The sequence below is a fragment of the Pagrus major genome, chromosome 24 (genome assembly GCF_040436345.1).
Source record: "Pagrus major chromosome 24, Pma_NU_1.0".
Classification (NCBI taxonomy): Eukaryota; Metazoa; Chordata; class Actinopteri; order Spariformes; family Sparidae; genus Pagrus; species Pagrus major.
In genome coordinates, this window is record NC_133238.1 from 21380441 (window position 1) to 21408134 (window position 27694).

Here is a 27694-nt window from a genome sequence, read left to right on the forward strand (position 1 = left end):
AACCCCCCTCGTCCCATGTGAGGGTATAAATATTCATGGGTCAGTTGATAAAAGAGTGGTGTCTTGCCCATAAGCACTGACCTGCTGCAGCTCACGGACTCCAGTGTATTATCAAAGCAGGCCGTAGATGAGCATGATGGCGTAACGAGGAAGAGGGGCCACCCACTGAATGGTTAATCACCCTGAGGGCTAAACAGCTCAGTGTGCATTAGGGTGGAGAACAATTCAGAGAGTGATCTCAAAAGTTATCATAGAGGAGTTGTGTAAGACGTACATCCACTGAGGAGGAACAAGCTTAAAAATAAGGATTATTGTTAGAATAATTGGGTAATTTACAGACGTGATTCACTCTGAGTAAGCTTTGAATCTGTATCACAACAGTCCGAGTCCCCTTCTCTCCCTGTCTCTGCCTCTGTTAGTCCAGTTTATCATGGATATATTTGTCCTTCCTGTCATGACATGCAGCAATTTTTCATCCCTGAACGCTGAGGGGAATCCTATGAAATGAGACGTATTTCAGGTAGACAAACATTTTTATCATACCCTCTGTGATAGCTGCAACAGATAGAGTCATAGATGTCACACTGGCTAACGTAGGTGCCATAAAATGTACGAACCTGGCCTGCTTGCTGGCTAACTTAAAGTTACAGTTGGGCATTTTGGTAAATATGCTTACTCTCTTTAAGGCCCAGTTTGTAAGATAGTTTATTGTTGAGTCTCATTCCAAACTCCCAACTGGACCTTCAAGTAAAAGGCTACAGTCAGCAGCAGTTCAGTTTAGCTTAGCTTAGCTTAATGTAGTATAAAGCCTGGAAGTTGGGGGAAACCATGTCGGTATGAAATATGGATGGAGCTTCCCGGTCTGATAGCTGTAGCAAATATGAAAATGCTTTAAAACTGCATTCTTACTAATGACTAGTAAAGAGGGAGTCCGCTGGTTTCAAAAAGAAGTTTGATTGTATGTAAGCTTATGAGAAAACAACCCTACTTCTCACTTGATTTAGTACCTCAGCAAACATTTTCCTAAGAAGTCTACGGTCTCAATCGCTTGTTTCAAGTCTTCTTCAATACAGCGTGATGTTGATTTTGTAAATTACGGTCCCACGTTTGCTTCTCTTGACAGTGCACCTCTGATGATGACAGCCTTAATACTAAACCCGAGGCTTCAAAACGGTAGTTGACAAACCAGTAGGTAACACTTTGGGGGGAACTGCTAGCCTGGTTCTCTCCCAAGGTTACAAAATCCACCTACAACATATCTAAAGCTCACTGATTATGTACAATATCCCATTTATTGAGCTTTAAAGGTGCAGTAGGTGGATATTCTTACGTTTGGACAGATGTTTCCCCTCTTTCCAGCCTTTATGCTAAGCTAAGCTAAGCTAACCAGCTAATGGCTTCACATACAGGCATGAGAGTGGTATTGATCTTCTCATCAAACTCTGGGCAAGAAATCAAATAATTCCCATAATCAAACTGATGCTTTAATGTAAATTATGTTGGACAGTTTATTCAAGAGGCTGTGATTATAACTCATACATATGGCTAACATCTGCCAACTTTTCCATTTTTCCCAGTGGCTTCCCTTTATTAACCTCTCTCTCTGCTCTCCACTTTGATGACCAGCAAACCACGGCAGTCACGGTGTGTTTCTATGGCAACTGATGGCGATGCAAAATGGAAAATAACTTCCTGATTTCCCCCCCTATCCTTCCGAGGCACATCCACTTAATTGTTGGTTCACTCACTCGCACACTATACCCGCAATTTTCCCTCTTTCAACTTGTCAGTGGAACTACTGGCTGTGTCCTTCAAGATTTCCTAAATTATTTCGCAGCGACATCAATCAAAACCGCTGGGCGTTCAAGAGCAGAATATAAATACGGTCTCCCCTGTGACATTACATTCCCAATTATCAATCAGTCCTGGTTTGATTCCTGCTTGTGCACTAATCTAGAAGGCAAAACAAATCCCCAGTAAGCACTCCAGCAAAGGTCTCGTCTCAAAACATTCACCTGCTGAATTTCTAGTAGGTGTAATATGGTTATGACATTTTACCGAGAACGTGGGTGATCCTCACTCCATTGAAGCCCATTAGCGCTCCGCGGAAAACAACTCCTCCAGCTCCTCGAGGATGCATTCAAATCAGTTCGGGAGAGTTTGTATCTTGAAATATGTTTGCAGTGTGTACACTCATGCTGGTGGGGATGTCTGTAAACCTCGCATTATCTCCGCAGAGCCTCTGAAGTTTGACGGATATGACTAATACATGAAGAATTCATAAAGCTTGCCAGATTCTTTTTGGACGCTTAAAAACCCTGTTGCTGATTTGCTCTTTTGAAGTCTTGTCTGCTTGGCAGTGTGTCTCATTAACAGGGGCTGGTTTCAACAAGGCTCACTGATGTGGGAGTGTATTGCAGAGGAAGAGAAGGGGACACTGGAGAATGGAGATCTATTGGCGGGGAAATCAATGGTTATCATGTCAGGCAGATGCTCGCTCCTCTCACTCGCCGAGTCAGGACTATTGGAAAGGACTCATGGTGTTTGATTTTTGCTTAGGCCATTTTTATCCATGAAAAGCTTTCTGCACCTTGATGTGTGTCTCATGTGCGTTCTTTCAAGCCCGGTTTCCTATTGTGTGTTGATTTTACTCACAAAAATTCACTCATTTTTTAGCACACGGCAACAAGTAGATGATGAATAGACGCCACGAGACAACACATAGATCAGACGCTGTTGAATTTAGACGTACCCTGACGAGTTTCTCACTCGCACACACTGGTGTCGTTAGTGTAATTGATCTTTTAAGAAAGACTACAGTACACTGCGGTGTTTGGTTCATTAGTATCCGCGATGATGCTTTGTTTTGATTAGAATTCCCCATTCATTATCCCAAAGTATGTCATTTCTTTTTTTTTTTCTCTCCAGCAACTTCACAAGCACATTTCATCAAGACTGCATTTTAATGAGATTCTTTAGCCGGCGCGTATCATATTTAATTTTCCTCATTTTTACCGAGCCGTTTTTAGATCTACGCGGGGATAAGTGTCCTCCAGGTGACATCACTTGGAGGACAAATTCAATTCATTAACTCCCGCGCACCAAAAGGAGGTCTGTTTACAGTTTTGGAATATGAGACAATTCAGCTTTGTTTGCACACCGAGTGGTACCTTTAACGCCTTTCAAACCATTGTTGTCTTGATCAGAGGAAAACAAATGGTGCCGGGATAATATCACTGTGCAGCTGCCAGAAACATTAACACATATTTAACTCAAGTGCAAACATCTGTTTGATAGGTTTTCATTCGCGGGGAGAGAAAAGACACAGAAATCAAGATGTCTTTCTGGGTGATTCCTCTTCATTTTCATGCTCTTTGTGTGGGTTGTGTTGATTTAATGTTGATCCTCGTCTGAGATAGATTAGATCGCAGCATTATTTAACAACAAAGAAGCCATGTTTAAAGGAGAGTTTTGTTTTTTTGATTAAAACAGTGGATTTTTATTTTTATTGTTTGTTGCATTATGCCGTTAAATGTACACCATTTAAAATTAGCCACTTGTCAACCGCTAACTACTGCTAACTGTAGCTGCCAGTAGCTAGTTAGCTTGATTAGCTGTGCATCTACAGTAGTGGTCAGACTGGGAACTCAGAGAACCAGTGGAGTGTTACTAGAATACACAGGAATAATGTGCCAGAACAGGCTGTTGCTAGCTTGTTAGCACGCTAACTTCAGTAGATATCTCTACAGCACAACACACAGATGTCTTTCATATGACGTCAACACTGTTATGTATTAGTTTTCAACTAAAACACTTACATATTGCTCCTTTAAATTTATTTAAAAGGAGACATTAAGTTTTTTTCTTTCCTTTTATATGTTTTTGTGCATGTAAAAGTTAAAAAGTCCAAAGTCCACGCCAACAGAAGCTCCTCTCCCCCCCCCAGAAAACACTGCTCCTGAAATGCTTCATCAGTAGTCCGGCCTTTAATTCTGTGACTTTAATTCTGTGACAGAGAGAACTAGAGACATCGCACTACGCCACCATATCATACATTTGCATTATGTTCACGGTAGAAGTGAAGCTAACTGGACGCTGAAAACACGACAGAGCCGACCTGAGACACGGTGAGCGGGGTTGGCTCAGGCATGTGTGAGCTGACCAATCAGAGAAGACTGGGTATTCTGGAGGGGGCCCTAAAGAGAAACAGTATGAGAAAACTGATTAGTTTTTTGAGCCTTAAAGCATGTAAACCTATTCTAGTAGCCCAAAATGTAATTATAAATCTGAGCTTAATATGTCTCCTGTAATTTATTCTGCCTAATTACAAGCAAAGCAGCAGCTCTAAACAAGAGTTACAGAAAACCTTTCATGCTTTTAAGATTTTTGCTAGCCTTCAAGAGATTAGATGAGTAAAATGCAGTAACACTATTTTTACGTTCGGACCTCAGTTGGAACATGATGAGTATCTAGACACGTTATCTGGGTAATGACATCTAATCACAGGCCTTTGCATTTGCACCTGGCATTAATAAGCATTCTCATTAGTGCGATTCTGTCCACATAGTAATCAGATCTCATCAGGCATATTAAGTAGGCGAAGCCGGTGGACTAATTGATGCTATTCTGTGGGTCGTGCTTATTTTTTCTTTGCCTAGAAAGAGATATGTTGTGGCTTTTTGCAGGGCTTTCTTTTTAATAGAAGGAGGTGGAGGAGTTAGAGGACCTCTTAGCATGCGAGAGAGATATCTTTTTATAATGAATGAGGCCAAACAGAGTGCGTTTACAGCGGGTTGAGATCTCCACCTTCAGATGTGGCATGGTCGGTCCAATGGCATTCTGCTTACATCTACCCCTTCTTTTCCTCATGTAGAAAAATAGATCCAGAAACAGTACTTGGGCATTTTTTCAGGTACTTTTGTGCATTTTGAATCAAGAATTTGACAGCAGAGACCTTTGTTGGAAGTGTAGCTGAATATAAACATTGGACCAACTGTCTGAACATCAGTTCTCTCTGGCTCATATGTTCAAACAGTCCTCAGATGTTCAGGTGGTGCTTTGTTCTCTCCCCGACATCAGGGAGGCAAACTGATGGCATAATAGCTCCAGAGCTCCAATAAGCTGCTCCACACATGCTTAATAATAGTCTTAGATTGGACAGAGCCACAGCGGTGCCGTTATGGTGGGAGTAGAGGTACAGCGTAAGTACAGGCTTGAGAAATGGACTTAGCAGACTGATAAACATGCTTGTACCATAAAGCTGTCATTCCCCTGTCACTGCAGAGGCAAACAGAGAAAAGGCCGAGCCGCTCTCCATTTACTGAATGACAAGATGACAGCCCTCGGTTGACAAGCTGCGTGTTCCAGACTGCGCTCACCATATACTCCTGATAAAGTCATTAAGACCTCTGCTGTTTATAGCGAGACATACTGTAACATTTTGGGGGGATAAACTCTGCTGGGGGGCCATAATATATATTAATAATATATTTATATTTTCACATCAACATGCATGTACATGTTTAGACCAATTAACCACATAGGATTTTTTTTTTAATCAAGTAAACATATTTCCAAGATCACTGGTCTGAGGTCAGGGGGCATTTTGATATTGGGGATATGTCCCCCACAATGTTGTTATACTTACGGCCCTGGCATGTACATGTTAAGACCTCACCACCACATTTAAGCACAAAAAAATTCACCTTAATCTTAAAAAGTGTACTGTTGGATATGTAAAAAAAAAAAGGGGCCTTAGAGAGGCTTTCTTTTTGTACATCTTTAAAATCACTAACGGTAAAATCACAGTGATGAAGGCCTTCTAATTTTGAGTCTACACAAATTGGCCCAGCAAGATGAACAATGGCTGGAGCCCGAGCACTTGACAGGGATTGAATGGTTTATTCATAATAGAAAAGCACTGTTTTTCATACGTGGTGTAGTTGTTTTTGATGTTGAAACACATTTTCTGTCTCCTATTGTTTATATGGATTTAGCCGAGCATTTCTGAATCAGACAATAGTATTATGGTTTCATATCACTGTGTTCAGCTCCTTTGTGTTTTTACCAAAGCTGGGTCAAAATGTTAGTTGAAATCCCCTTGGGATTACCAACAGAAGTAGCATTTTCAGGGAGTGCTTACAAGCCACTCGCAAGGCCAATTTAATCCATTTGAAATTGTTAGCCTTCATCGTCTGGCTTCAAAAAGACTGAATCTTTTTTAGAAAAATAGTCAGATTTAGCCTCTTAATGATTCATCCTCTTGACTTTCCAATGGCTGCATTCCTGTCTGATTATGTTATTTTCTGCTATGTTTTTTTGTTTGCAGTCCCTCCGGTGCTGTCAGTGTTCCAGCAGTCCTTCAATGCCACAGCTGACTACCAGGAATCAGTCACATTTACTTGCATCACCTCCGGATCTCCTGACCCTTCGGTCACATGGCACAGGTAACTTCAACTTCCTTAATATCTGGCATCGGTCTCTGACATACAGCTTAAAAAATATTGGTGTAGGCCTCATTGCAGGAAAATCAAAGATCGTATCTTCCTTTTACAGACACAATCCCAATCCTCTCATAGACCTCGTATGTTACCTTAAATTGAGAATTGCTAATTAGAACTCCAAAGTGGATTATTCAAGATTCACTGTATCCACAACAATGGTTTTCTCATTTTACTTATCACTGTCTGGCTAGCTTGCAGTAATGGACAAGAAAAGACAGGAGTTCAGTTTTTGGCTTTGATGCGTAACATCAACATTGACGTTAGCCTCTCTAACGGGCTAACATCTGTGTTAGTTTCTCCAACAGGCTAGCGTTTGTTGTTAGCCTCTCTAAAAGGCTAGATCAGATCAATGCCATCCTAATTCAGGATTCCCAACTTTGGAAATTCTTCAGTGAGGATGTTTCTGTCATAGCTGAATTCCTAAGAGGACAACCACTTCTATATTGGCCCAGCTTTTTGCACAGGGGCTTTGCAGCATTTAAATCATCATCATCATCATCACAAATGTATTGAGCTTTATTTGTGTATATGTATGTGTAAATATTTCCTCACAAACAGCCCACATGCAAGCAGTTGTAATGTTTTGGTTACAGATCAAGCAGATATTCTTTCCCAGTTTTAACTGAGGAATTCGTAATCCGCCCTCGCACATTGCCCTAAGCAGCAACACAATAATATCACATGCCACATAGCAACAGTGTGAAAATTTGCACCTGAAGAGCATTTGACACCCCACCATCCACTCTACAACTCGACATCAAGTAATTAGCTTGCACCCACTCAGCAGGCAATCACGACAAGCTATTTGCACCTATTGATAACACTTTATTGGCATTCCAGTGAAGCTTGTGCTTTTTTCCCTATAATGCACTTGTCTTTTCTTCCAGTTAATTCTCCTTAATAGCCCGTAGCGGTGTTGCTGTATGTTTTAAGCCCATTCAGGTACAAATCAATTATACTTGACTGTTTTCTAAAGCATACTGTAGTGTTTTCTATTTCAAGCCATTAATTTGACCGCAGGGCAAAATCAACTTTCACAGACTTTAAACCACCATTGGTTAAGATCAAGACAGTGAAGATCATGTCTATTTCAAATTACATTAACATCACATGCTAATGCAAGGTGTACACGTTTATGTTAGCTATTGGGGGCCATTGCATAAACACTGACCATGTCAGGATCAGTAGTCCCCATGAGGAACAAAGACCGGTCCTAATGTGGTAAAACACTAAGTTTAGGGGTGTGGTATGAATTGTGTTAAGGTTAAGTTTAGGGTTTGGCATAAATTGATTAGTATTGGGGTTTGAGTTTAGGTTACGGTGTACATTTGAATGGAAGTCAATAAAGTCTGGGTTTGAGGGGATTGTGCATTATTAAGCAACTATGCTGTAACTTTGACAAGAGACAAAAGACGTTGCTTTAACTGTGAGGAAAAACCTTCCTCGGGCAGGTTTCTTTAAGTTATTTTTCATGCTGTACTAAAATAATTGGAAATCAATGGCTGCCCTAAAGGAACTATAGGAAAACACATTCAAAACCCTAAGTATGCTTTGGAAAATTGGTTGTAGGTAAATTTGATTTGTAGTGAGGGGGCTGATACTTGTAAAATATTGAGCATTGACCTTAAAATATCAATATTGCTAACTTTATTCTGTAGAACAAGTCTTTTTTGACGGAAAGTGTACACATTTTTGTTACCTACTGGGGACCTTTTCTGGCATAAACACTTTCCATGTCAGGACCAGTAGTCCTCATGGGGACCAATGGGGCAAAAATATGATTACTGAGGTCGTGGTTAAGTTAATGGGTAAGGTATGAATAGAGGTTAGGCTGAGGTCAGAGTTAGGGTGTACATATGAATGGAAGTCAATGTAAAGTCCTGACAAGGATAGCTGGGTTCTGATGTCTGACAAGAGACATCGGATATTACTTTAACTGTGATGTATCACCTACCTCTGGCAGGTTTCTGTAAGTTCTTTCTCATGTTGTACTGAAATGATTGGAAATCAATGGCTGCCCTGAAGGAACTGCAGAAAAACACATTCAAAACTCGAAGTATGCTTTGGAAAATTGGGTGTGGGTGAATTTAACTGGTAGTGAGCGGGATAAAACCTGCAAAATATGGCAGTATTATCCCTGAAATATCAATATTGCTAACTTTATTCTCTAGAGAAATTCACAAGTTGTGTTTTATAGCCAGAGCGCCAACAATCCTAGAGGAAAGAAAGAGAAAAAATAGTGGTTGGTAAAATAACACTTAAATATAACTCTGAATCGACCAAAAAAACGCGTAGCAACGTTTAAGCGTGAAGTCTTAAACACCCACATTTAGCTTTCGTTCTTAGCAATTTCAAGTTATTTTCTCTCTTTAACTACCGTGCTTGTAGTTTTTATTGCAGAGTGAAAAGAGTTTGATTGTACTGTCTAAAAGCCTGTCCTTTTGCCTCCTGAAGTAGCACCATAAATACACAATCGCACACAGTAACATTCACAAAAGGATCTTTGACAAAAGTGAAAGACAGGATGTCACACAAGGCATCTTAAATGTGTTTTTCTTCTTGCTTTATATATTTAAACATCCAGAAAACACGAAGTCATTAAGCAGGTTCATTAATTTCTTGAAATTATTCGTTGCTATGTAACTGCTATTGTCTCTGACATATCATTAGCATTCATATTTATGGTCTCTTTAACCCAAATGTCAATCCTACACGTACAGCTGGTTATTTTTGTCAGAATATGTGATGAAAGAGGTAAACAAGCTGACATCATTATATATTGGGCACCTTAACAGAAAGGTCACAAGTTCAAGTATTTAACTTGAGTGCAGGAAGACTGTACGACAACTACAGTACGCTGTTGAATGTGTTCTGTAAATGAATCAGCTTTGTATTTTCAGCATCCAAATCTTTTTGTCTGAAAGAACAAAGTCGCTCATGGCAGAAAAAATGAGGCGCGTGCAAAGTACAAACAAGATTTCCAGACACTTCACAGCTGGAAACCATCTAAACTTTCTAAGTCTCATTCATCTTGCTCTCTTGTTTCCAGTCCCAACAAAAGAAATTATATTTACTCCTGGGTGTGTTACCTTGTCTTTCAGCAATAGAGCAAACCAGGAAAATTAGATTTTAATGATTGAACAGCGTGCATAATATGACGCAGCAAATTTCACAGTGATGATGGGTGAGAACTGCTGTATTGATTCATTTTTACTCCATGGGAAAGCTTTCGTTCCTAGATAATTATTCCACTCACTAACTCTATTTTTGTATCATAACATGAAATTGAGTTATGTTTGGCGCCGTAATTACAAAAGGCAATTGAAATGACAAATCTGTTCGTGTGCGGAAAATGATTATATTTGCTCTTTTATCCACCTAACCAGATTTAGAGTGAAAGAGGCTTACAGAAGGATTCAAAGTTGTGTATTATCACTGAGATTACATCTCTAAACTGGCTTAATGTACTGTAGAGTTAATGGGCTGAGGGTGAACTTGCAGGCGGGAGAAACACCACTACGCATATTCAGTGGGCTTCATAACCAGGAAGTAAACCCAGAAGCGAGAATACTTTTTTGGCGCAGGTGTGAACAATTCTTATTGGAGTGAATGGGCACCAAAATGTGTTTTAGAAGCTTGAAGACAAAGACACTAGCTTGCGAACTACTGGTGAGCTAACAGCTAACAGTGCTAGGTAGTCACAGCACCTCTTCAACCCCACTTGTTTACAGGATTTTACCTAATTTGATTCAGTAGCTAGCTAATTAGGAAAAGCTCACCACGCTAGCTTGTATAGAACTGGATGTTGCAGCACGTCTTAATAAGCTAGGTGATAGCTCCCGCTCTTTTTGATTCTACACCTCTCTGTTCCCTCTAAAGATCAGCCTTACTACCCGTCAGTGGCATGAAATGATGTGTCAGAGTTACTATTAGCGTTAATAGTGAATGCCTTGAGGTTTTGTTTTGGTACCACTCTACAAAAACTCAACCTAACAGGAAAGTCTTTGTTCACTGTAATCCCAATTTGCCATCAAGGTTATCAAAAAAGGACCCAAATGGAGAATTCTGAGGCAGGCGGGTTAAAAAGTAAAAGCGGGCTTTAATAATAGCTGATGTCCAAGTCCAAAATCCAATAATCCAGAACAAAAGGAGGTCAAAAACGCTGGCAACAAAACAGGAGTAATCCACAAGCAAAAAAACTAAACAAACAATGTACTGGGGGGAAAAGGATAAAGGGCGGGAAAACAGACAAAGACAGGAAGTGGAAACTAAAACATGACACATGAGGATAAACTTTCAGCATAAAACAGGAAATTATAAAACTAAAAACCCAAACCATGACACCTTTTAAATACTGTTTTAATAAAACACGAAGCGTTTGCTGCCCATCACTCCACAGATGGCATCTCTTTAACTGCACACCAACACTCTGCGGTGTCTCCTGACTGTCAGACTTTTCAGTGTATCCTCCGGGTCAACAAGCCCTGTACGTCAATCCAAGACCGCAGAATTAAAATGGGTACATCACAACAAAAGAATCGGCTCGGGCGTAAACAACAATCACAACCCAATTTAGTTTTCCTTTTGATGTCACCCCCTCCCAGCATCCTCCAGCCTCACACAGTTGCATTTCCTGTCAGTGCGAGGTTGCGCTTCGTCCTCTATGCATCTTAGGTAATGGACTACCTGTCAGCAGTCAGTCAGCGTAATGACATTCAGCGCTGCAGCCCGTCCTGCACTGTCCGTTCCAAAGATGAGGCCTCTCTTCATTTCCTCTTTGGCTCGCCAGAGTTATTATTACTTGGCTTTGGTGTTTCCTGCGTCGACTTTCAATTATCCTCCCTCCAGCTTTTCCTACAGTATAGGGAGGCTGGGGCCTCGCTAAACCGTATTACTATGTGTGTGTGTTTGGGTCTGAGTCTACGCATTTTAAATAACAAGATTGTTTTTATTTTCATTCACAGTCGACTGTATAGTCTGAGACCTTATAGAGAAGTCTCTAAATATATTTAGAGTTATGCATTATTCTGAGCGCTTTGCGTTTATTGCTTTGGAATTCAATTTACACAAAAGCTTCAAGAAAACATGGTGCCAGTTTGAGATTGAGGCAGTTATCATCTATATCGAATGAACAGGTAAAAATACAAAAGTGTTTTCAAACTTATTCTTCATATTTCTGGGTTAAAATAGTATTTGGGTGCATTAATAATAAATTGCAACAGATAATATTGCTTTATCTTTTTCTTGGTCTTCTTTATCGAATGATTTGAAATTTAAGAATTTGTGTCACGTACACACCTTTGTTCACACAGCTACACAACTCACCTGAGGAGCTGCCCAGTACAACCACCACTGATCACTGCCTTGCTCAAGTACACGCAGATTGTAGTAGTAAAGGGAGAGGAGAACAATACTCATTCATTTTGCCTGTCTGGGTTGTCCCAGCTGATCCACAGGTTCAAACAACACAAGGCTGCGTCTCTGACCTCGAGACTATCACCTCTGTGTTTCCACTGGATTAATTCTCTAACAAATGCTTCTATCTCAAATTTTTTAATAATACAACACATTTTTCAAAAGATCAGATTGCTGCAGGGATACGCATCATACCAACCTTTGCATGCTGAACAGCTTCGTTTTAATAGTCAGGAAATGGACACTACCAAAATGGTTTGTTACACAGAACATTATGGAAAAGCACCAGAAGAAACCATTTGGAAAGGGGCAGGCACTAAAAAAATACTAACATTTTTGAACGTATGACGCTAAAATTCTTACGTATTGTTAGGGCTAAAGTTAGGGCTTCACCATTCATTTCAAGCCACCATGAATTGTCATGGTTTGTGTTTTTGGTTAGTTGTTTCCTGTTTATTTTGTAGATTATACCCTCTTATCTCATGTTTTACTTTACACCTCCTGTCTTTGTCTGTTTTCCCGCCCTTTTTTTGCGTACACCTATGTTGCATTTGTTTCAACCTTTGTGTATTTACGTCTTTTAAGTTTTTCCTTTATTCCTCGTTGGATCATCCTGTGTCTCTTGTGTTCCTGTGCTTGTTTCCTGGTCCTCGCGTGTCCTCTGTGTTCCCGCTTTGTTCTCCGTGGCTTTTGGTTTGTCTTGAGTTTTGTATTTCTCTCTAGTTTTACGACTTTCTTTTGTCTGTCTTGCATTGATTGCATTTATGCTTTATTCAATATTCACTCTTCTTTCAGCTCCGTTTTGGACTCTGCCATCTCCTGAGAAAAAATATCTGGCTCTTTAGCTGCCTAATGCTCCGCAATGTTCTCCAGCTAATCGCTAACTTTGTCTGTCTGCCATTTGTTGCTCGGCAGTGGATTTATCAGAGCCGTTTCTCTGAATAGAGCTCCCTGCTCTGGCTGAAAACGGTAGATGAGAGCGCAGAGACTCGTTAAAGTTGCGCGCCATAAAAGCAAAACAATTAGTTGAAAGATGGTAAAAGACTCAAAGGGAAACTGTAAAGTCAGGTGATAATTTCCTGGCACTACGAGTGACCCCTTTCACATTACACATAGCTGTTTGACCCATCATCTTTTAAGTGTTTTGAGTGTGCTTGCTTATGTATTCTCATACTTTCAGCCTGCATGCAGATGGCATAAAATAGCACCCATGAGTTCGTCCAAATCTGTGCAAGAATGAGAAAAAAAAGTCAAATGCCCCCCCAAACCTGCGCTCCCTTTAACCTTATAGATTACACGGCTGATTAAGCTGTGGTAAGTAAACAAGCGGGGGTGGCTGCGACCCTGCTTCACGCCATTATGCGTCTGCTATGATGCTTAAATATAGACATGGATCAATTTAGCTGTTGATTTTTTTTCTGACTAATTTCCCTACAGGGCCCAATAAGAAAAGACATTAAGTCAGCACTGTATTCCACCCCACACCGGAGTCATTTAGTGAGTGCTGCAGTCCATAACAGAATGTACACGGCAACACAAGCGAGCTCAGACGAGACTCAAACACAGACGGCGAATATGAAGAATATATATTTTTCTGCGTGGCAGAGTTTGAGAAGTCGTGGCGTTTGAAGAATTCTGATGAGAAACTACAAACTAGTCATTGAACTATAGTTACTTCTATGAAAGTATGATACGTCTATCTAAAACGACGCTTTTGTCACTTTTGAGGAGGTTTCTATTAAAAGTGCTGTCGTGCTCTCGCCTGTTTATGTGCTATAGATAGAAATAGCTTCAAAGTCAAGCTGTCTGCACTTAGCCTCTCTTTTATGGGATCAGCTGACATCCAAAGTGCTAAGATTATACATCTGTAACATCAAAGGCGTGTTGAAGTGCGGGTTTTGCGAGGGTCACTGTCAGGTGTGAGTCGGTTGCCGTGTTTTTCCTCCCGTCGCTCATTTGCGGTGTTTGTTTTTTTTCCCCTGTGCAGGAAAGGGCAGCAGCTGGAGCCGTCAGAGCAGTACATTTTCAACAGGATGGAAGGTGGGCGCAGCATGTTAACCATCCGCAACATCCGACAGGGCGACGGGGGGACCTACACATGCAGGGCCACCAACAAGGCGGGGTCTCAGGAGAGGGAGCTCTTCCTCAAAGTGTTTGGTAAGCATTGTGAAACCAGTGTGACAATCAGAGAGACCCAAACAGGAGAGCAGTGGTCATTACATGTTATTTTTTTGAGTTTCAGGTTACCAACAAATCAGTTTACTCTATTGAGTGGAATTCATTTTCTGCAATACCACAGATAAGTTCAAGCTGTGCGTTTCTTTATGTTGCAATTTTGGTTTGTTTGGGTTCAATGTATTATTTCTTCTTCTCCTCATGCTCTGGTTAAGTTTAGGCACAAAAAACACTTGGTTATGGTCAGGAAAATATAATGGTTTGAGAGCTTAAAATATCTCTTTTGGTCTCTACAAACACAGCTGAAGATGTCCCCAGATCACCTAAATAACACCAGGTTTTGTCTCCACAAACACGACTGGAGATGACCCTATGTCCCATGAAAGACATGCTGTTTTGCTCACCACAAGCACAGCTGGAAATGTCCCCAGATCTTCTTAAAAACACCAGCTTTTGTTGACGTAAACACAGTCATCGTCATCTCCATAGCTGCTGCAGCCCCAACTTGCATATTGGCTACAACTAGCTACAGATGCTACATACCGTATGTAGTCTGTGTTGCCATGCAATAACCCCGCAATGGGAAAACAAGAAATACCCTTTAAGATGGTTGATCTAAGGAGATCTAATTTTTTAATTTTAATAATCTGTATTGGAGAGTTGCCATGAAAATAGTTTTGGAAGTACATTTCCATTGGCTGGGATGATAGCAACTATTTGCATAGATTAAAAAAAAGTGTTTTCATTTGAGTAAAGTGGCCTTAACGGGAAATAAACCAAAGGCTTCCTGTCTTTGTTTTTGTTTTAATATTAGCTGTTATTACGTGCTCCTCCACAGCCTTTATGTGTAATAGCATTGTCCATGACAGTGAACTGTGTTTTATGATGACCCATAAAATCTTTATAGTAAAGACTTCCACAAATTCCATTTCATAAAAAAACTCTTTTTCAAAATCGCAAATGTCTAAATATGGCCCTCAGCCCAACACAATAACAACTGCATCAATATGATCTATCCCTGCTGAAAGGAGATATTTCATTTATTGCTTCATATTTCATTTACAGCCCTCCTAATAAAAAATTTCAATTTATATTTTCATAAACCTGACGGCTATTTCCTCACAGATCACTCTGATAGTGCACACTCGGCCTCATGAAAATGTATGGAGATTTGTGCTCGAGTCATCAACATCCTTTCAAGATGTGAGAAGCGCTTGTTCTTCAAAATGCACATTTAAATGGAGAAGTTAAGAGGGAGGGAGGAGTTCTGCCTTTCGCTGCGCGGTTGTAAGTTAGTTTTATTACCCTTGACAGCACAGGCAGGGAGGAGAACAGGGCATTTACGGTAGACAAGGTGTGTGCGCGCAGGTGTGTACGTGTTGTACGTTCATGTTGAGGCTTTGCAACACACTGTGAGACTCTTTATATTTAATGTCAGCCATGTTTCCACTTTGACCTCCCTTCACGACAGACGTTAAGCTAACATTTCACATTGAAATGCACACTGTCAACATGTACCCTTAACTTCATCATAATATCCAACGGTTTCAACACTGATGTATCACAAACATGGTACGAACGCTTCGACAGTAGAAGCATTAAGCGTCTCCTTTCTCAGATTTTTATGAATACCTGCTTAAAGGTGATAAAATGAGATAAAGCAATCAGATTTTCAACAAAGGAAGGTACGATTCAGGAGGAAAAAAAACAGAAAATGTATTTCTTGAGGAGATTGCAGAGGATGGGGTAACGAGTTGTTACAGAGCTGCAGCAGCTGCTGGATACTCACTTCACAGATGGAGACCCATGACCACGTGTCTCCACAAACAGGTTATTGTGGCCATTAATTGATGCAGCCTTTTAATTCTTTTTTTCACATTTATATATTTAAACACTTTCACATCTGGAGGCCCACTATAATCACCATCTGGACAATCGCAAAACCCATTGGCTATCGCCTGATGAGGGTTTAGTCTCAAGGGGGCAACGGCTATGTTTCGAGGTTCTGGTGAAGCCATCGTTCCCAACCATTCTTTGTAAGTTATCACAGTTAATTGTAGCCATAACCTCATAAGATGAGTCATCTTGATGTTTTCTGGGAGCAGTCCCAAGAGACAAGAGCTGGCGTTTTAATTAGCGGTAACTTCAAGAAAAAAACAACTCATCCCACATGCATTCTGTTTACTCACAGTTATATAACAAGTGCACTGGGGTCCCAGCACTCTTAACCACATCTTCACCACACATCCCTTAGTTTCACTTTAGCCAGTTTATATGGGGTCCGGTAGCTTCTATTAATAAGTTTAGAAGGAATAAGTCGTTTATTATCTGGTTTTGGTCCATTTCTTTGGGGACCAAAGGGGTACATATATGTTCTCAAGCAGTAAAAGTTATCTGTACCAGTTTTTCTAAATGTAACCTTTTTAAAAGTTCAGTTTTTTCCCCCTTATGTAAAGGTACAAAATGTCCACCAGGTGTACTAGCCTGAGCTCTTTAAGGTTTAAACCACAAGGGTACAACTAAGTACCCAATGTCTAGGGTACAACAGCTGTATCTTAGAGGGTACTGCCCCAGTGCCAAGCCGATATACCCCTAAAAGTACAAATATAGATCTTCTTTTCTGACGGTGCAGGTCTCCTTAAAGATATCCAGTGAGTTCACACTTACAACTGCCAAAACCCAGACTTGAACTGCGGGCGCCTGTTTGACAGCCTCGTTGCCTGTAACTTTCAATGGAAAATCCACCAGTTACACTTTTCAGAAAACACGTTATTGTTCTTTTTGGTCAGTTTTATAGGGACTTATTTTCTGTTGTTTTCACAGGGAACGACCTCAATGTAGCCAACAGTCAACATATTTGAGAGGAGATAATTTTTCAGCTATCCGAAGCATCAACAGTAAATGTCAGGTTTTAGTAAAAGAGCAAGGTGCTTCTTTATAAACACATTTTTCAGCAGCATTCAGCGATCGTACGGGGAGAAATTTATCACAGAAGAAGCAGAGATAAATATCTGTGTGCAGAGTCCTCTGCAGTCGGCCTCAGCGTGCATCTTTTTGATCCATTGTCAGTAGTCTGTGAAATACACCGTCCTCTTTAATGGGTTTTTCATTATTTTCATTATAAGTTGGCTGAACGCGTCATGGCATTGTTCGCTTTTCTTTTGTCGTCTGGAAACACAATGCACTATTCACTTATGGATAATGTTAGCAGAACGGGACAAGGCAGCAAAACACTGGTAAACTACATCGATTTTCATCACATCACCAGATAACTCCTGTAAAAGAAGTCTGACAGTGGATTTTTTCAGTTAAACCCACCAAACTTTGTAGAGTGAGAAGAGGCATCAGGGATGACAGGAGAGAATCTGCGCTGACATTTGCTTTGTGGATCTGTAAAGCCGAAACAACAAATACAGATATTATCGTTATCAGATACAGTCGGTGCCACATTTTGTTTTCTGATACCTGTCATTGTGTGGGATTGGAGCTTCATGTAACGTTAAATGTTGCTGTGGGGGGGATGGAAATGCTGTTCGGCAGCAGAATGGAGCACCAGTTGGGGAAATAAAGGTGCATAAACAGCTAAAAAAGCAAATGTAAACATCACTAAGCCAACAATAATTCAAGCTGCACCAAAACTATATTTATATATATTTCAAGTGTCAGAAAGCTCATGTAAATGTGTCACTTGCTTCTCTTACACTCGCAACATTAATGGCTTTCACAGGGTGAGGGTGAGATTAAGCTTGTTTTTCATGCAGAGTGTCAGTGTCAGGCCCGACACTCAGTGGTAACTAAATTCAACATTTACAAGTTTAATTATCACAATAACTATAATTAATATAATGAAATGTAATTACAGTCATTAACGAACGCTCGAGTAAAAAAAAAAAACAGCCTCGTTTTTAATTACACTGACAGAAACCTATGTATCAAACGGAGACAAATAAACTCCTTTCAGTAGAAACACTCCAGTCCTTGAAGGTCAAATTAATTCTGGATTTTTAATCTTTCAACACACAATATAGTTGCGTCTCAGTTCTTTTCTCATTTGGAGTTGAAATGTTTCAGATAATGTGTTATTAATAATGCTCCCTGCAGAGTGGGGTTTTTGCACCACGCTTGATAAATGAGACATATTCCATTTAATATTTGCATGATGAAGGGCATCTGGGGCAAAACGGCTGCAGATAAGGTGATGATGAAGAACTGGTTCAGACCAGCTTTTATCTGTGTATGCCGGTCCAGACTGTGAATGTGTGTTAGTGTTGCATTATTGAGTGAAAGTGTGTATTTGCAATACAAGAAGCCATAAAGACGTTTAATAGATGCGGACAAACGTCTAAAGTGCTCCTCACGTCTTCCTCGCTCAATGAGTCATTTAGTGTCATAGAAAGCTCATTTTTTCTTTACAGCAAGAAAAAGTTCTGTCAACGGGTTGAGATGAATTCACTTGTTCCCTCTGCAGCCTCCTTCCATCTGGCAGATTGTTGCACTATTATCAGGAAAATGACACTTGATTCTTGATGGTAATCGAGGTAAGCTGGTCTGTTTTAGAAACAAGTGAAATTATCCATCATTATTGGCAATTTAGGACTCTAGATGTAGACTGAATAACTCACTGAGGTGTGGGTTTGTAAGTGGGTTAGATCCGAGTTAGCTGGTGGTGCAAATTTTGGAGACTTATTTTAAAATGATAACTGAGATTTCTTTAAATTTAGGGCTTTTTTTGTTTGTTTGTTTTTTCACTTCTATTCAGATTGCACAAATATCACTAAAACACTGTCTGCACTAGATATGTAGTTTAAAACATTACAAAAATGAACTAACATCAACAGGGAGTGACAAGTGTTGACGTTATGTGAAAGAAGAAATGCGCTGTGTTGCAGAGATGTTTACTGAAGTTAGCATGCTAACCAGCTAGCATCGGCCCGTCCCGTCCCAGAATACCACTTTGTACCGACAAGAGGTGATAATGTGATGGTCCCCTTAGTTTCAGCTGGCAGATACATATGAACAAAATAAACCCTCAAATTATCAAGAAATTAAGCAATCATAGTTTTGGTCAGCGCCGCTGTAAATCGCCTCTGTACTGTATCCCCTGTTGACAGACTGACCTCCGACAGTCTTGGAGTCTGTGTTCAGTCCCAGTTCAGTCTCATGTCAGGCTGCCAAATCCGGTTGAGTTGAGCCTGTCGGCCGAGGGTCGAATTATTGAGCCACTGGCCACAGCTAACTGAGCCATTTGCTAATTAGCTAACGGTTAAAGGTTACAGCCAAGGATAGCTAGCAAAGAGCAACAGTTAAGAGCCATGTTACAATAAACCATCCTTCAAATTAGAGGTATGAGTAGTAGGTAAGGCTCTATCCTTGAAACACTGATTCATCCACTAAAGATCCTTGCAGGTATAGTAATAATAATAATAAGAAGAAGCAGAAGAATCTGTATTTATGTCACATATCGTACAATGTACAACCCTGTGAAGCCAGTACTCTGCATTTAACCCATCCTAAGGGAGCAGTGGGCAGCTACAGCGCCCGAGGACCAACTCCAGATCTGAGTAAGTGCCTTGGTCAAGGGCACTGACAGGAGAATTAACCTAATGTGTATGTTTTGATGGTGGAGGAAACCAGAGTACACGGAGGAATCCCGCGAGTGTGCGCCTGTTTGTGTATTTGTGTGACTCCATGTTTCTACAGGCTCCCAAAATCCCCAGAGCTGGATCCTCCACCCTGAGTTGAAGCCATGTGAAATTGCCAAACACTCTCCAGATCCCCCCTGGGCGGCGTTAAAAGCCTTCAGTACAGTAGTCACTATTCGTTTTTCCTTTCGGATTTGATACCAGGCTACTTTGCAGGCACCCTGTTAGGGACTTAAGTGCTGTGTGTGTGAGTGTGTTGGGGGGCGAAAAGAGAAGCGATCCATGATTCATGTGACATGCTCTGTGCCCTTGACATGCTTGGTGTTTTCGGGGCTTGCTTAGTATCTTATCAGGAGGAGGCGCCAAGCGAGCAGCGCTCACTGTGGTGCTCGCTCGCACGGCACCGGAGAGGCATCCTCCCAGACCAAAAATCCATATTTATTTGGAACAAAAAAAAGTGAGGAGAGTTCTGATACGTGTTGTGCTTTTAAACTTCTGCAAAGTCAGACTTCGTGTTCTCATCATCTAGGCCAAGAAATCTGCACGAAATAAGGCCAGAGGGCTGCTTTCCTGCTTTGCCAAAACTGTAAAGTACAACCGCAGTGTATGAATGATCTTGGCCTGGACTGTCAGTACCAGTCATGCATCCGCTCTGTATTTAAACCCTGTGATATAGCCTTCGTCTCACCTCCCATGAGTCAGATTTTTGACAGTCTCTCTTCCGCTCTGTCCTCCCTACTCCCTCACACCTATCTCCCCCACCTTTCAACCTATTCTTCCTTTGCTCACGTATCTAATTTTTCTTCCCCTCTTCCTCACTCCCTCCCCCCTCCCCGTCCTCTGTGGCCTCCAGTCCAGCCCCACATCACCCAGCTGAAAAACGTGACAGCCGTAGAGGGCAGCGCCGCCATGATCTCCTGTGTGGCTGACGGCGAGCCTCTGCCCGACATTTCCTGGAGGAGAGCCAGCGACGGCAAGACCTTCGTGGACGGAGACAAGGTAGAAACTGCCAAAAAGTCCATCTGGCTCTATGTGTGTGTGTGTGTGTGTGTGTGTGTGTGTGTGTGTGTGTGTGTGTGTGTGTGTGTGTGCGCGTGTGTGTGTGTCCATCACAGTGCTGTACTGTAAGTTTGAGCACATAGGACATAATTTGGGCAGATATAAAGCGTAAAGAAGGAAGGAAATTAACTGATTTAGCTTGAGATCATATTTAGGTTACAAACTCAGCGTGTTTCTAACATCTGGTGTGTTGCGTAGCTTTGTTTTGCTGGTCTGCAGCGCCATTGTAGCAAGTCCTGGGTATTCTCCTTTAACTTTAATGCAGACGGATGGGATGGAAATAACTTCTTAGCCCTCCATTGTTTGTCCTCTTGTCTTGATTGTGTATCCATTCCTTTCCGATGGCAATACGACTCGCTACAAAATACGAGGCCATCAATGCAGTATCGTTGACTGAAGTTGCGGACTTCTTTGACTGTCTTGTTCAGATCTTCTCCTCAAGATATTCCACTGGTTTGTCCTTAAGAGCAGGACGTCTAGTCTCCATGTGCCGGAGGCTTCGTAGCCTTGTTAGCTAGCTTCTCCCCGCTCACCACACACAAGAGATTTGGAGCCTTTAGCTCCTTCAGTATAGCGATGAAACTGAATTTTATTAGCTGTTGTTGTGTTTTCGGTTGAATTTAGTTTTTTTCTTTTGAGTGTCTGTCATGGTTTAAGTTGTGGTTCTGTTATTGAGAAGTTATATCCTCATGTGTCGCGTCTCACTTTCTACTTCCTGCCTTTGTCTGGTTTCCTGACGTTTTTGCTCCTCACCTCTCATCAGTTAATCATCTCTTGTGTATTTAAGTCCTTGTCTTCCGCTCTCTCTTTGTCAGTCTGTTTTTGCTGTTTGCTCTTGTGTTCCAGTTTCTACTTTGTTTTTGGTTTGTACTTTGTTTTGCTTTTGTTCCTGAAGTTCTTGAGTTTTGTTTACTGCCTTTTGTTGCTTCTGTTTTGGATTTTGGATTTACAGCTTTCTTTATTAAAGCTTGCTTTTTGTTGTTACCTGCCTACCTGTGTCTTCTGTTTGGGGACCTGAAAATTAGCATGATATGTGTCCTTTAATGATTTGCCTTTTGTGATATGTAATAAAAACCCAACTGGGTTTTTCACAGCCTGGTAGTGAACGACCCAATACCCGATACCAGTCCACAGCCCAGTGATTAGGAACCCCTGAATTAGATGAAGTCAAGGTATTTAAGGTACTTTCAGCCAATGAGTGGTTGCTGCCACTGGAGCTGATTCATCTGGTATCTAAACTTTCCTGATTTAAACAATGCTTATGATGTCATTCTGCAGAACTCGCTGTTAATTCCGTCATATTGCGTTTCCTCTATCTGAAGCTGTTAGATGAGATTACAGTGGGTGGAAAGCAGCAGCCTGTTTTTGCATAGTTTTCAAGTTGTCTCTGAACACGACTCTCTAGTGAAAACCTTGAATTTGCCTAAATGTCACTTTGAAATGACTTTGAAACGCAAACCTGTTTTCAGACCGGCTTTTATTGAGTTTCACTAATGAGGTTTTTGAAAGGTTTTAATAAAACAAAGGTGTCCTTGAATTAGCTGAACTCAGAGGAGACCACAAAATCATTTCACTGCAGATAAAGCCTTAAAAATGACTTAAAACTGATCTTATGTATAAACAAGAGTACATGTGGGATGTTTTGCTTATGTGACCATTAAACTCGTCACTGTTTTTATTTATGTGGAGGAAAATTGGACTATCTGGGCTCGGTCTGGATGAGCACTAAAAGAAATAGGCGACATTAGCAGGTGATAACTTGTATATGTCCTCGTAAGAATAAGAGCCGACATCATCGTTCCCATCTGCCATACGTGAAATGTTGCAATTAGAGTCGTTTATTGCTTACAGTGCGGCTCAGGGCCCGTCTAGAGGTGGATGCTGATTATGTTTACATTCAAGAGCTCATTATTGATCTTCCTCTTCGAGTGCAGAGCCTCGTGCTGTATACAGAGAGCAGACATTTACGTCGCTTTCCCTTTTGTCTAACTGACGTGCGAAGCCTCAAAGACTCTTACAAAATCAAAGCCGCCCTCAAACAAAACATGCACACTCACCTTGGTGCGTGTTTTTTTTTGTTTCTTCTTACAGGGAATGTTTAAATCTCTCGACTTTGCTGAGATTATTATCTCAAGGGAAATCAGCGGCCCGCATTTATTTTGATTAGCTCTCGGCACAAAGAAGCAGCAAACCTTGAAGTTTTCAGGGCGAACGTTAATACTTTCAGTCTGCACTCTGCTTTTTGCGCCTCCTCTCCTTTGACGACACTGACATTTTATGTAATCCAACTTAAGGAACTGAGAGATACGAAGCTCCTGTTGTTGTGTTTTCCCCTCTCAGCGTTCATCGCTCACTTCCATAAGAACAGCCTCACAAATCAGAAATCGAATGAGGTGCGGCGGCTTCTTTCTTGGAAAAGTAATTATTCCTGAACGAGCTGCCATCAGTGTCAAAATCGTGCGCACTTCACGTCACAGCTTCCCTGGCGAGATGCTTGAAGCTGGAAAAAAAAAACAAAGATGGCAGCCGTTCTTTTGCTGGGGAAAAAAGGTCACCGGCGAGATAAATGAATGTGTGCATTGGCTCGAATCGCTCGGGTTGATAAATCACAGCCGAAAATGAGAGTAAGTGCTCCTCTTCCCGCTGCAAATGCAATTATGGAAATGCGTAGTGCAAACCAACACACCTAAACATACGCAAAGACAAACACGGCCTGTGCGGCGCCGCGGCGTGATGGATGGCCGCAGTCATTTAGGTTTAAGGCAGGATGTTCCTCTCTCAATTTGCTCTCCAATCTGCATATCCAGTCCACGCACACACCGCTCTGTTGTCGAGAAGCTTCAAAGGGCTCAGTTTTTACTCACTGCATAATGTTGCTCCCATTTTTCTCGTTCTTTGTCAACCGGCACCTTGACCCTCGGTAAGAGAACATAATGGGATGCAGTTCCCCCCGAATTTAATTATGAGCGGAGCTGTGATTTGAGTCGGGGTATTGTTTCAGTTTTTCAGCACTGTATTGTATTGCTGCTCTGTAGGCCCTGGTCTATTCACACAAAACACCCAGAGCTGAAGCGCTGCCAACACTGAAAGCCTGTACTGTTGCTTAGATTGACGAGCTGTATGTGATGCAACAGACTCCATCTTTGAAGGCTTTTTAAAGGAGACGTATTATACTCGTTTTCAGGTTCTGCTGGAACAGGTTTGCATGCTTAAATGCTCAAAAAACACATCCGTCTGTCTAAATAGTCTCTTTAGGCCTTTAAACCTCGAACAGAAAGACCTCCCACATTATGACATTATTGTTCTGTTTACTATAGTGTACTATAATGCAAAGTCCATTGAAACTAGATGATAGTAATGTCCTTTGTTGGCCTTCATTTCCTTGAACCTGAAGCCATTATTAAATGTCATTTTGTTGACGATGCAGTAATCATCATCGTGTTGCAGATATGAGCAGCCTGTGTTCGGTCCCCACGCCAAACTGTTGGAATAAGCCCGAGTGAGACGAGTGTGTTTCCAGACTCGCTGACATTTACAGCTGACATTTTTAATATGTGAGTTCTCCAGCAATTGGACTGAGGTAACACAGGAACGGTGTCCATAATCCTATTGGAGAGATTGCATTGGAGTTTCACATGCTCACTGTAAACGCACGTTTTTTTGAGGTCTTATGCATCTGATAGGATTTCATATATTCCTGCCCTGCTTTTCACCTGCTCCTGCTTTCATCTCCAGCAGTTCCCTCTACTCGCACATTTCTTCGCCTTTTATCTCCGTGCTGTCGTGTTGCTCACGTGTTTACAGTATGTGTGAGTGCGGTCGCAGGGACTGTGCAGGAGTCTGCGGGTGTGCGCGTGCGCCTCGCTGTTGTGTTCACGTCTGGCCGCTTGCCTTGTCGTTCGACTGAGCTGCATATCAAACAGGCTGCGCTTTAGGGGCTGAGTTCGTCTCTAGACAGACCCTGTCAGTTGGCGGGGGGGTGGCAGCGGCGGTGATGGAGGTGGTGGGAGGGGGATAGCGAGTAATTTCCTGACTCAGAAGCTCCCTCCTGGAAGATTTCCTCTCTCTCTCCTCCCTCATCCTCAGCATTCCTATTCAACGCACACTCTCCCAATCCCATTGACCTCAGCTGGCGAGGCAAACAAGCAAAGTGTGCAGTGGCAGCACAAAGAGACCAGAACCGAGCCTCTAAAAGCCGCTTCACCTCATTGGTTAATAGTATGGCAACGATAAGAGCACAGATAAGCATTTCTAAACAGGATAATGCTGAAGCAGTCTGCGAGTGACAACATAAAGAGAGTGTGATTCAGAAGAGAGGCGGCCTCACGGCCGAGGCTTATGAGGCTTAGACACATAATGAGTATTAGCAGAGGCAGGGGGGTGACAGGAGGGCATTAGAAGGGGCTGGATGTGCATTGATTTACTGGGGAAATCTATGGAGGAGGTGTGCAGAATGTGCACATCCACAGACCTATATCACAGACTTGCTTATAAATATGCAAATATGCATAAGTAGAGGAAGATACAGACACACACAAACACAAATGCAAGAACTCACACTCTGGAGGTCAGAAAGTAGAACGGCAACTACTTCAAATATATAGTGAAGGGAAAGATTCCCATGTTTACAAAGAAATCATCATACCAACACAAACTAAAATGAACAACAAGAAGTTGCAGTTCAATGAGGGATTATGTGCCAGGCAATTACCTGCCAGTGACTTCCTCCAGCCTCCGCTGGTTGCATGGCAACCTCTGGGTGACAACAGGAATAAATAAACAAGATATAACGAAGTAATCAGCATGTGTGTGAGGTGCTGTTAGAGGCATTTGGTTTTGGACAGAGCTGTTTCACTCTGTTTCCAGGCTTTGTGCTAAGCTAAGCTAACAGCATGCTAGCTAAAGCAACATATAGATATGAGAGTGGCACCAATGTCCCTGTCGCCTTTTCTTTTAGCCAATTTAACAGGATGCTAGCCCCAACAACATATTTAGCAGATGGTAGTCCTGACAAAGGACAGCCTCCAAGCTAGCAGCCTACATGTTGACAACAGCAAGTCACCCAAACCATAACCTGTTCGCTAACGGTACAAACCTAAACAAGCTGGCAGCTGTTACCTTTACTTCCATCCATTTTTACAGGATGCTAGCGCCAACAAACGACACCCTTCAAGCTAGCAACCTACATGTTAACAACGGCAAGTTACCCTAATTGTAAACTGTTAGCTAACTGTACAAACCTGAACAAGCCTGCCATTGGCTGACCATTTTAAGCGGCATTTTCCTCCCCTTCCACTAACCCCTAACTCTACAAACAAAGCTTACCCACACATGTCCCTAAAAAAATAAGATAAATTAAATAAATGATTAAAACTAAAAATATATAAAAACATAAAGATTATTATTTGTAGTAGTAGTAGTAGTACAGTAGTAGTAGTAGTAAATGATCAGATTTTTTCCAATCCATGCAGATGAGCCTTTGCAAAGCTTTGTGTCATACCAGTAACTCTGATGATAAATGTGATGAACACAGGCTACAAAAGTTTTATTTGCTTCGTCGTTCAAATAAATGTGTAACAAAGAAGTTGATCTGACATTCTCTTTTAGCAGACAAGGCCCTGCCATGAATGGGAAGCACAGCTGTACTTGAGTTCTTCTTATTATTCATAGAGTCTGACAGTGCCAGAGGGTATTTTCAATACAAGTACCCATCAAACAGCACATGGCATACATTATGTTGGCAATCTTTCCCGGGCTCTCCAAGCCTTTGTGAGCCAAAAGACATGGCTATCAAATACAGTTGCAGAATCTCATGACTGCGCCATCACTGCTAGGTAACGATGGAAAGGACCTGCTTGTGTAATCTAAGACACTGTGGGGAAACTTTGGGGTCTGATTATGAGGAGACTGCTGACATCGACATGTTTCCTATTAAATTATAAGAGGAGTGGAGACACACACACAGTGCACAGAGGCTTTGTGGCTATAAAAACAATAAAGGTACAATTGATCACGATTCTCTGACAACTAAAAACATCCATCTGATTGATAAACTTGCTCTTCCCAACTTGTTGCCTTCCAATTGCTCAATTAAGTCAATTAAGATAAACAGTTTTATGGAGTAAAACCACAAGTTATTTAGCTCGAGGCTACAAGAGTTAATAGAGGATTGCACTCAATTTAGTGTTGAGGGTTTGTTCCTAATAAAGGAATTAGAAGTAAAACAAAACAAACACAAAAAAAATGCTGAGGCTGAGAGGCAAATGAGGATCCCAGTAAGCCTATTTAGGGAGGGGATACCCCACAATTCTTTAGGAGGTTTTTCGTTGCTATAATCGGCGTCTTGTTTGTGTGTTTCTGCAGCATTGAGTGATTTGTGATTCGGTGCCGTAATTCCCAGAGATACTTGACAATCAAATGGCTCCTCCAGTGCTGTGATGCCTTGTCTTTGGACGGACAGTGTTTTAGTTTATGTCTCACAAAGTATCTGCTACCCAGTTCTTGTTCACTCCAGACGGCATATGCTTTATGCAGAGTGAGATAATGCTGCAGGAAACCATTACTTCCTGATGGACACGGACAAACAGTGGCTAATAGAAAAGGTAAGCCGGTACCGTTAGCATGCAGATTATAGGTCGGTCAACATGTAGGTTGCTAGCTTGGAGGTTGTTGTTCGAAACTATTCAAGAATTAGCTGTTATTATTAGCAGAATGGGAAGAGATAACAGTTTTGACATTATGACATCTATGTGTTGTGTTGCAGAAGTATCCTCTGAATTTAGCATGCTAACTAGCTAGCCCCAGCCCTTGCATCTTTAAGGGTTGTTTCATTTCATAGGGGGGTATTTCAACCATTACCCCTTGTAACTCTGTTCAGAGGGGCAAGGGGGCATTGGAAAA

The 27694-nt window shown here is 41.5% G+C and overlaps 1 protein-coding gene across 1 annotated transcript in view; it reads left to right on the top strand.

Annotated features, from left to right (window-relative positions):
- The window catches only part of LOC140991953 (neural cell adhesion molecule 2-like), a 184489-nt gene that overhangs the window by 112992 nt on the left and 43803 nt on the right, over nucleotides 1–27694 (top strand). Inside the window, exons 6-8 of the mRNA XM_073462125.1 lie at nucleotides 6329–6446; nucleotides 13906–14075; nucleotides 20589–20734. Coding sequence (XP_073318226.1) covers nucleotides 6329–6446; nucleotides 13906–14075; nucleotides 20589–20734 — 434 coding nt within the window. The remainder of the gene's footprint in view (nucleotides 1–6328; nucleotides 6447–13905; nucleotides 14076–20588; nucleotides 20735–27694) is intronic.